The 10,730-nt window shown below is 51.3% G+C and overlaps 1 protein-coding gene across 1 annotated transcript in view; it reads left to right on the top strand.

Moving 5' to 3' along the window:
- Nucleotides 1-10,730, top strand: part of LOC101634152 (NADH-cytochrome b5 reductase-like) — a 15,436-nt gene that overhangs the window by 2,744 nt on the left and 1,962 nt on the right. The window contains exons 2-5 of the mRNA XM_004679497.2: nucleotides 752-900; nucleotides 3,153-3,240; nucleotides 6,498-6,602; nucleotides 8,418-8,621. Of these exons, the coding sequence (XP_004679554.1) occupies nucleotides 752-900; nucleotides 3,153-3,240; nucleotides 6,498-6,602; nucleotides 8,418-8,621 (546 nt within the window). The remainder of the gene's footprint in view (nucleotides 1-751; nucleotides 901-3,152; nucleotides 3,241-6,497; nucleotides 6,603-8,417; nucleotides 8,622-10,730) is intronic.

Raw genomic sequence — 10,730 nt, 5'->3', positions numbered from 1 at the left:
GGAAGTGAGGTCCTGCGACAATTGATGCCTGTTGGAGTCTTTGGTCATTGTCTTCCCCAGCCTTGAGGCCTCTCAAGGGGAGGGGGGAGGGAGGTCCTGGCAGTAATTGGGTGTAGGCATTTTAGAGGAGACAGAGACTGTTGGTCATATATTCAGGGAAGACTTCTTAGAGGAGGTGCAGGTGTGTGGAAGGTGAAGAGCAGTGGGTTCAGACTTGGAAATCATACATTTGAGTCCCTACTTGTGGTATGACCTTGGACAAGTAAGCAGCTACCACTCAGGCCTATTTCCCTCATGTAAAATTAGGATAGAGGATTAAATCGTCATTTGAGGATTGTCCACTTCTAAATTCTGCAGATCTTTCATAAATTGGAGGTGAGTGTTGTAGATAGAGGGCACCGCCTGAGCAAAGAAAGACATAGCCAGGAGGCAGCAGGGTGTTCTTGGAAGGTCACGGAGAAGACTGGCATCTGATAACGTGGAAGCTAAAATGAGGTTTGAGGGTCATGCACAGGGCCCTTGAGTACCCAGCTACGAAGCTCACTTTGTCCCAGGGCTGAGGAAGGCGTAAAAGCAGGGTGAGCTCAGTCTGACACTGTGGATTTTTTAGATGTGTCTGAAAGGGCGATGAGGTAGGATATCTCGCTACTGTCCAGACGACTTACTGGCTGAGCCAGCCTTTTCTTGGGGAGGTGGGAAGGCTGTTTGGGGATGCGTCCTGGTTTCTAGCTGTTGGGTCCTTCTGTTGCAGACCTGCCCCACCAAGCTGAGTCCAGAGACCTTCCTGGCTTTTCGCATCAGTGCCGTGAGCAAAGTCACTGAGGACACCTACCAGGTCCGCTTTGCACTGCCCGGGAACAGCCACCTCGGCCTGCGGCCTGGCCAGCACCTCATCCTGCAGTAAGTCAAGTAGGGAGAGGACCAAAGCTTTGCAGTTCTGCGTTGCCATTTGCTAGCTCTGTGGCCTAAAGCAACCTCCCTTAAGTTTCCCCTTGTCCTTTTCAAAATAGCTATAATAATATGTGACTCACAGGGTTCTTGGGATTGAACTAGATAATGCATTTTCATACTACATAATGATAACAGCAAACACTTTATAGCACCTACTATCCAGAGCACAGTCCTGTGTGCTTGCGTACATGAACTCATTTAATCTTCACAGATCCTATCTGGTAGGTACAATTACCATGCACAAGTGGAAACCAAAGTCAGAGAGGTTCAAACCTTGCCCAGGGTCACACAGTTAGGAATTGTTTGAACCATTAAACCAAGATTTGAAGGCAAGTAGTCTGGCTCTAGAGCCTGTGGCATTTACCTAATGTGATTAGCACCAGTTGATGGAAAGGACGCACATACAGGCAGCCTGGCTCCCAGGCCACTCTCATGTTCCTTCTTCCTCCTGGCTTATTTTTATACTCTCTTCCCTCCTCAATCCCACCCCCAACCTGCTCAGAGACAAGACTCTCAGCTACCTCCAAATAGTGGTGGTTGCCAGAGTCTGAGGCTCAGTAGGGAGCTCTGAGCTGCAGATACGGGTGTGGGAATCATCACCAAGCACCTGCATGGCATTTGGGAGCTGGTGTGGGGAAGGAGAGGAAGGGCAGAGGACTGAACCCTGGCAGCGCCAGCATTTATGGCATTGGCAAGAGGAGGAATAGCAGCAAGGGAAAAGGTGGCCCAGCCAGAGGGCTGGCAGGAAAACCAGAAGTGAGTGTGTCTGGTCACACTCTGGCCTTTTGCCTTGCACTGACCCTGGTGTCTGTGCCCAGCTGCTTCATGCCTGTGGCCCAGCTGGTGGTCCTCAGAGCTCACTATTCCAGGGGACAAGCAGGGCCCATGCTGCCTCCCATCGCTCAGGGATGCCGGGGCTCCCTGCCTGTCAGCCATACCCCTTCCTCCACCCTCTGCCACTCCAGGGACTTTCCTCACACACACCGCTGACCACGTCCCTCCCTGTTCAGACACCTCCTGTGCTCCGTGATGCCGCCCCAGTGACATCTAACTGCGCCCCAGCGTCCATTTGACCAAATTCTCCCTGGGCCCATTCTTGCCCTTGTTCCAACCTCATGATCCACTCACCAGCTCCTGACAAGACCTTCTGAGCTTTTGCCAGGCTCCTCTCTCTGCTTAGAATTACTTCACTCCCTGCTTCATGTCCCTTCTAAGCCTTTAAGGCCTGGTCATCCTTCCATACCAGCTCCAGAGCCCTCTTCGCTGCCCTGGCAGAGCGGCTGCTTCCTCTCTAGCACATCAGTTTTTACCTGTTGTAGAAAACACCATCGTCTGCTTGCATCCGAGCCGTACCATAGTTTCCTCATCTGTTCTATGAGCATTTACTGACTGTTTCTTCCCAGCTCCCCTGCTTTTGATTTATTGAGATGGCACCTTTGTCATTTCTGCATGCCTCAGAAAAGAGGGGTTTGCATGTAGTAAGATATGAGAGAGGAGTGTGCTCAGTGCTCCTGGGAAGCTCTGAGGAGTAGCGGTGAGGGTCTTGGCTCTGAGGCAGATAGAGCCGTGGGTGAATTCTAGTTGTGCGACCTGGGGCAAGCAGACACCTTTCTCTAAGCTTTGATTTCCTCGGCTGGTTTATTGTTTAAGTTAGATGAAGTTGTGCATGTAATTTGCTTGGCGCACAGTAAGCATTTAAAACCCCTTGGCCTCTCTACTCATGGTTATCATCCGACCCCTGTTAACATGTGAGAAGGATTGCGCGTGGCCTTTGGCTTGGGACAGGGCACGTTGGATGATCCTTCCAATTCCAAGGCTCCTGGCACATGGCAGTGGATGTTTAGCAAATGTTATAGTTCTGTATGGCTTTGTTAATTATGCTCAGGAAAAGCCACAGTGAAGTCTGCCAAATAACTCACATCCCCCGTGTACCCCCCTCTGTGATCCCAGTAGAACGACACAACGGGAATGCAGGTGATGGTTCCCGTTTTCCAGAAGGGGCAGCTGAGGGGTCAGACACCTTGCCCAGATGTCACATAGCAGTGGGGAGCCAATGTTGTCTTCCCCTGCTTTACCTTGCCTGCCCCTCAGTGAGCACCTCGGAGGCTGACCCAGCAGCACCTTCACTTTCACCAGCACAGTACAGAGTAGGTACCTATCAGGGCTTGTTGAGTGGCTGACTGAGCACTTCTCTTTCCCAGAGGGCGAGTAGATGACTTAGAGATTCAGAGAGCATACACGCCCATCAGCCCTGCCAACGCAAAAGGTTACTTTGAAGTTTTGATCAAGGTGAGTTGACATGGGATGGCCTAAGAGCCCATGGATGAGGGCCCCTATTTGCCAGCCTGGTTGGGATGGGGCAGTGCCCATCAGTGTGGGAAAAGCCAGTGCTCACATGGGAGGAGGCTGCTTGAAGGACCAGCGGGGGCAGGTGAGGAGGCATTGTCATCTTTCCTGGGGTGGACCACCCACAGAGGGCATGTCCCTGACAGGTTGTACAGAGAGGAGCTCGCCTCTCTTCTGTGGATGGAGAGTGAACACTGAGCAGGCCTAGGAGGGGTGGGGAGTTGACGGGAGAAGGAATGGGGGAGAGTGGGCAACCAAGTCACCTGGCGTCTCCTGTGTCCTGGGCACCAGGGTTGAGAGATGAGCCAGACACAGTGGCTGCCCTCAGAAGGGGGCCAGGCCACTGTGGTCAGGACAATGAGGTCAGCGCTGTGACAGGAAGCTGGGGTGCAGGGAGGAGTGTTTAAGGTAAGCATTGGGGAAGTAAATGGGAGAGATGGAAGGCAGCGCTGGGTGCTGGAGACGGCATGCGTAGTGCAAAGGGCATGATTTGAGGACCTGTTTGCCATGGAATAGAACGGGGCTTGCAGGCAAAAGGTAGGGCCAAGAGGGCCCTGTGGACCTTACTAACCTCAGATCACCTCTCAGGGGGATGGGCGGGAGGCTGGGTATTTGGATTAGACTTCGGGGAAGTGGCATTCCAGGCTGAGGGACAGAGCCAGTCAGAGCTCTGTTTTGTGCAACTGGAGAACAGGTGCATAATGGGGCAGCTGAGGTGGTTGGGGAAGTGGCAGAGATGAGATGAACACGGGGAGCTGGATACAAAAACACCCCAAAGACCCAAGGAATGGGTAACCCATGTACTGGAAGTCATGCAAGTCGAGTTGTGTGGAAAACAGTGCTCAGGTTGAGTGCCACGAAACTGCTGCTACGGTAACATGTTATAGGAACAGCAGCTTCGTATGTGTCGAGGTAATACATAGTTTACATCGTGATTTCCCAAAAAGGAATCCTGGGGAACATCAGTGTGTTAGAATAGCTTTCATGTCCTTTATCTCCTTTTCAGACAGCAATTCTTGTCCCCACTTCTTTGACAAGTAAGCTGAGGCCCCAGGAGCCCCCAGCTCCACAGGTGGGAAGAAGCACTGCTTATGAGTGAGCCCTGACCCCTGACTCCAGGGCCCCAGCATCATCTCTGGCTTCTGCCTTTGCTGCCCGGCTCTATAGCCTGACTGTTTATTCCCTCGCACATAAGCTTGGATGGGATCCCTTCTCCACGCAACTGTTTGTCTGGGAGATTCCACAAATCCTCTCCAAATGACCTGCTTCCCCAAGCTGCTTGTCTGGGTGTGTTTCTGTTGAAAGGATAAGCCTGGAGACAGTTCTTCAGGGCAGCTGGATATGCCTCCCAGCTGCAAGGCTGATTTTCTCCTTCGTTTACCAGAAAGCCTCTCTTTGGAGAGATGCTTAATTATCCCTAAGCCGCTGGCTAGGAAGAGCTGGAAATGTCTTTGCAAACTGGGAAGGCAGATGGATTTTTTTACATTCATCCTCCCATGTAGCTGGGAAAGAGGAACTCCCGTTTTGTCGGCACCAGGCACTGCTCCTGGCTCTTTATTTTCATTCTCTTAGTTCAGCCTCACAACCACCCCACAGAGTAGGTCATATTATCCCTATTTTATAGATAAAGAAGCTGAAGCTCGGAGCGATGATGAGTGTTGTCCCAAGGCCCATTGGGTGACACGGTCTCAAGTAGAAGAACAAAAGTTCATTGCCAGTTGTATTTAACAAGTGGATATGGAGCCAGGTTTTTTGTAGGTTCTGGAGACCCAGAAGAATCTTTTCTTTTTCCTTGAGTGCTATCTGCCATAGGCCTCTGTGCCATAACTGGGGCGATACGTCTCCCAAGACTGGAGTCAGAAAATAAGTGTGTTCTGAGGCACAACCTCCAACAGGTCAGGAGGAAAAGGGTACAGTGAGCAGAGCACCTCCTTTGCTTTATGCACATGGCGCCCTAAGAAGTCAGGAAGGAGCCAGAGGTAGCTGTGGGTACTTAAAGCACATCCTTCAAGCATGTTCTAACCTCCCTCCAAACACCTAGTCCTGTCTCCTACTGCTTTCCCCCCTTACCTCATCCTACTGCACTCTCTCCAGAGCTATCTTACCTCTGACCACACCTCATCTGATACCCAGCATTCTGTCTTTCTGCTCCCATCCCCAGTGAAAGCAATCTTGCCCATCCTTCAAGAGCTAGCTCAAATGCTTCCTCCTCCAGGAAGCTGCCCTTGATACTACTATATGGAAATAGTACTGTCTCAGGGATCTCCCAGCACTTTGTTCTTCTCGGGTAGTAAGAGTTTCCACTTTGTATATACCTGAGATTTGGATCCCTCCTAGATTGTGAGGTCCTTTAGGAGAAGGCCTGAATCTGGTTTCACTGACTAATTCGTTCAGATATTTATTAATTAGGCACCAGTTCAGGCATCGGCTGCATTCATGGATTTTAAGTTCCAGTTGTCTCCCCTGCACCCAACATGGTGCCTGCGGCAGAGTGGACAGGCCCCCTGGGAAATGTAAACTGCCCTGTAATCCGGGGAAATCCCTTTTATAACCTTCATTTATTTTATCCAGTCGGGAGACAGTATAGGATAATGCAGAGATTGCAAATTATTGGCCTACAAACTAATTCTGTCTTTTAAATATATTTGGTTTTGGCTTGTACAGTGTTTTTAAAAAATTAAATTACTTGTAAGCTTTTCAGAAATGGGGGATTTTACGTACAGGTTGGATTGTTTGCCCCTCTTGGAAAACCAAAAGATCTGGCTTCATTGGCCCTAGGAACTATGCACTGGAATCTGAAAAGTGATTTCCTCCTTGAGATGGAGTATTTACTCACCAACTTACCACAGTCCATACCACTCCTCCTGTCTCCCTGACACTGAGGCAGTGATAATGGCTGTTAACTATCTCAGACTCAGTTCTTCACTCAGTGACGTGACCTGCAGAGTCCCTGCAGTTACCTGGGTTTGAGACCTCTGTAGTTAAGTTTGTTGATCCTCACCCCAGTCTCCCTATTTCCCTCCATGTCAGCTTCTGGGCTTCATTTGAAATTGATGGTACCAACTTCATGGGGTGATCAGGAGGATGAAATAACACGACGCATGTAAAACATTCAGGGTGCAGGAAGGGCTCCCCGTTAATGTCGGTTGCGATTTGTATTGGCAGCATGTGCAATGAGGGTCCCCTCTGTTTGCTCCCAGAGCTACCAGACCGGGCTGATGTCCCAGTACGTCAAGTCCTGGAGAGCAGGAGACATGGCTTTCTGGCGGGGACCTTTTGGCGGCTTTGTCTATGAACCCAACCAGGTCAGTGCCAGCACACTGAGTCTTCAGAGACCCCGTCCCGCTCAGCCTTCAGGATGAAGGTTTCAGGTTGCAGCACACAGCTCTCACGCTGCCTTTCTCCCATGAGCCGAGAAAGCCCATCCACTGGGGTTGGACATGGGAAGAGATGGAGCAGGCACTACAAGATAGAACTGCCTGCCCATGTTCCAGAAGTATCTGTGGCTGCCCATTGCTTGGGGAAACCCAGGCTCATGTACTTGGTATCTAGGAACCCCATCTCATGTGCCCCTCAGATTTCTTTCCAGCTTCACATTCCAGTCACAACATGGTATAAGCTGCTCCCTAAATATACCCATGGCTTGCTGCTCAGGAGCAGGTAATTGGAGTCTGCTGAATATCCAACAACAGGGGAAGAGTCCGGTGCATCAGGTTTCAGAGATTTGATAGAGTATTATTCGGGATTTTAGAATTATGTTTATAAATGGTGTTATATTCTTATAAGATCAAGTGACAAGTGCTAGGTGCAAAATGAATATACAACAGATTGGGAAGAGAAATTAAAATGCATAGGAAAAATATGAAAAGAAAATGCAATGAGATGTTAGCAGCTCTGGGTGGTAGAATTATGGGTGATTTTTATTTTCTTCATTATACTTCCCAAATTATCCACAATGAACACCTATTACCTTTATAATTAGGAAAGCCGAGCCAAGCAAAAGCAAATAGAAAAGAATGAATCATTCCTTCTCTATTCTTTTTTTGTTTCATTTAAAAATAGCTTTTATTGGTTTTTTTCCTTATTACAGATGCAGTGCGTGTTCATTACCAAAAAAATCATCAGCTATAGAGAGGCACGAAGAAAATAAAGAACACCTGCAGGCCATACTCAGACCTGCCAGTCTTACTATTTCGGCATCTGTCCTTCCCAATCCTCTTTCACAAATGGGCGTATAGACACGCTCATGCTTTCATGCATCTAATGACATCAAGTCCGCATGTTGCACTGCTGTGTGCAGGCTCTGATTCGAGCACCTGTCGTGCAGTAACTCATGCAGTCCTCCCGACAGCCTTTACGTTCTGTTGCCCCCATTTTACAGATACGGAGGTGTGCACATATTAATACTTTGCTATACTCTTCTGCTAGTGCTAACCATGCTCAGCTTTATACTTTAGCCAGGGGTATTCCAGTATCCTCCAGGCTATTGAAAGCAGGAATTGTCCCTATTTCCTCCCACCCTGGAGGGGACCATTTAAATGTGGTCTTGCCCTTGTTTTCTGAGTGGAACCTGCTGATGATTTATAACTATCCTCTTTGTGCACAGGGCCTCCCTATGGGAGAAGCAGCAGCTCTGGGCAGGACTGGATGGAAAGGTGGGGAAAGCCTTAGGGCGCAGGCATCGCTTTCATGTGAGTGGCTGAAGACCTCCCCAGCCAGGGGAGTGGGCCTGGAGCAGAGCAGACTGCCTTGGGAGATGGCAGGCTCCCAGTCAGCTGACGTGTGTAAAGAAGTGCATAAAGAGAGTCCTGTGGAATGTTTTAGAAGGCACGCAAGCCTCTTGTAGGATGGGCTGCATCATTATGTTCCCTTGAAGCCCCTAGATTTCCATATTTCCATGTTCTGTTGCACTATAGTCTTTCACAAGCCAGGATGACTTCCTGGAGGAGGGAGAAGGGGAGCTTGGATGAGTGGGACACCCAGGTAGGGCAGTTCAACGAGGCCCAGAAATGGCCCCATAGTGTGTGTGTGTGTGTGTGTGTGTGTGTGTGTGTGTGTGTGTGTGTGTGTAATGAGACTCCCCCATCTCACCCCGGTCATACCCCTCTCCTGTTCCCCAGTATGGTGAGCTCCTCATGCTGGCAGCGGGGACTGGCCTGGCCCCTATGGTGTCCATCGTGCAGAGCATCACAGACAATGCGGATGATGAGACCTTTGTCACCCTGGTCGCCTGCTTCAAGACCTTTGAAAGTATCTACCTGAAAACCTTCCTCCAGGAGCAGGCCCATTTCTGGAATGTCCGCACCTTCTTTGTACTCAGCCAGGTGAGCCCAAGGTGATAACTTCCCTGATTGAGACTCTGTGACCCCTTGCACGCGTCCCAAGGAGCTGCTGTGGCCTCCCAGTCTGGCTCCGTCCCAATGCTGGTCACTCATGGAGCCCCACCACGTGCCTGACCGGAGAGGCAAGTTTTGTCGTGTTCGCCATACTGATGAGGACGCTAATGCTTGGGTGAGGGTGCCTGCCCATGTCATGTGGCTGGATGGGGGGAAGCCAGGATCTGAGCCCTACTAGGGCGGCATGGTCCCAGAGCTCCAGCTCACCCCCCGTGTTCCGCTGCCGGCCAGCCCCCTCCGGCTTTCTCGGCTGTGTGGCCTGGGGGTCCTGTTGTGAGTCAGTGGCAGACGATAGATGTCTTCTAGGCATGACAAGCTCTGGGAGCCAGTGGTCACAGGTCTGGGTTATTGTTAGATGATCTGATCTGGACATTCTTAGAGCCTTGCACAGTGCTGGAGCAAACTGGGTCCTAGTTCTCTGCATTTATTAGGCTGCCAATAACACAATGTGTACCTGCATGGAAGAAAGCTGCTTTCCAGCTGTCTAAGCTGCAGATACTCTTAACTGGAGGCAGTTCTGCCCCCAACCCCTCCAGCCACTCAGGTGGCTCTTCCTGGGCCTTCCCATCTGGGAGAAGAGTGGGAGACCATCTGGTCCTCTTATCTCAAGTCAAGTCCTCAGCTGTCTTTGTTCACCTACCCTCCCCTAGTCTGTGGCTTTATGTCTCTTTCCTGCACCCCCAGGTTGGGGTCCTCACCTGGGGCCTCCTCTCCTTTCTTTGGAGCTCAGATCAACCTCACTGTCCTGCACTCTGGAGCATCGTTTCTTCGTTGAGGCAGACTATGGGATCCTTGATGCAGAGCCTGGGTAGACATGGGAGTATCAGGACATGGGTTCCCCTTCCCAATACTGAAGGTCCTGGGACCCCTGGGGGCTGGGATGCAACGGGCCTGTCTGTGAGGCAGAGCTCTGTGGCACAAGCATCGAGAGGGCCATGCCTGGCGAATGTCAGCAGCAGCAGCGTCCAAGGTAGAGGAAAGAAGCAGAGGCTAGGGCGCTGCCCAGGGGTGGTCTGAGGCAGCACTGCCGGCCCCACCTGGGCAGGGAGCGTGGCAGGAGTGTGGGCACCTGGCAGTCACCAGCTGTTGGCCAGCCTTCCTCCCCACCCCCCTGACCCCCACAATCTGCCATCTTCACAAAAGCGAAGACTCCCTGTTCCCTGCCCTCCAGGTAGTCATGTGATTATGGGAGACAGAGACAGGGATGGCTGAGAGGGGCTCCCCTTTATTGAATTTCTCTCTGTGCCTGGCACGCTATTGAATACATTCTGTGTGTTAACTCATTTAACCCCTACTTGTGCTGCTGTCAGTCTCATTTTGCTCATGTGGAAACTGAGACACAGAGATAGGTGAAGAGGGAGGGATGAACCTGGTGGTCCTGCTTTGTAGGCTGTGCTTGGGGCACAGTAGAGAGCTAAGTACTTGTGGAGGGTATTTGGGATGCTGGTGGCAAGCAGGGAGGGCTTCTTGGAGGAGATGGCATTTGAGCCTGGGGTTGAGACCAGAGTTAAATTTCACCCTGCTGGGGGCCTTCGACCTTGTACCTGGGCTTCAGTGATGCTGGTGGCCTTGCAGGGGACAGGTGAGTGAGCTGGCTGTCAACAGCAGGGACAGGTGGCATGGGAGGCCCCTGGACTCAGGACGGTCACTTTCCTGCCATGGCTGCAGTAATGGCATCCTCCAGGGCCTCAGCTCCAGTTATGCCCTGCCAGTATGTTGTTCATCCTGCAGCCCCAAGGGCAACTCTGCCCCACCACTGCCCTACCTCCAGCCCTTCCCTAGCTCCCCTCTGCTCTCGGGAAAGTGTCCAAGCCTACGTGGACAGGGCAGCTTCTCCAGCCTGGCGCTCTGTCTGCCCAATGTGTACCGTGTGCTGGCCTCACTGGCTAGCTCAGGACTGCAAGAACACTGCTGCCCTGCCTTTGGGTCTGGGTCAGACAGCTCCCCAGCCATGAACCCTTCTTCCCCACTTGTTTGCCTCATACAACCCTCACACCTCTGCAGGGATGTGATTCCATCCTGGAAGCTTTCCCAGAG

The sequence above is a fragment of the Condylura cristata genome, unplaced genomic scaffold, assembly GCF_000260355.1.
Source record: "Condylura cristata isolate star-nosed mole 26May11 unplaced genomic scaffold, ConCri1.0 scaffold00008, whole genome shotgun sequence".
Classification (NCBI taxonomy): domain Eukaryota; kingdom Metazoa; phylum Chordata; class Mammalia; order Eulipotyphla; family Talpidae; genus Condylura; species Condylura cristata.
Note: the sequence above shows the minus strand (reverse complement) of the source record. Positions and strands in the feature narration are given on the sequence as shown.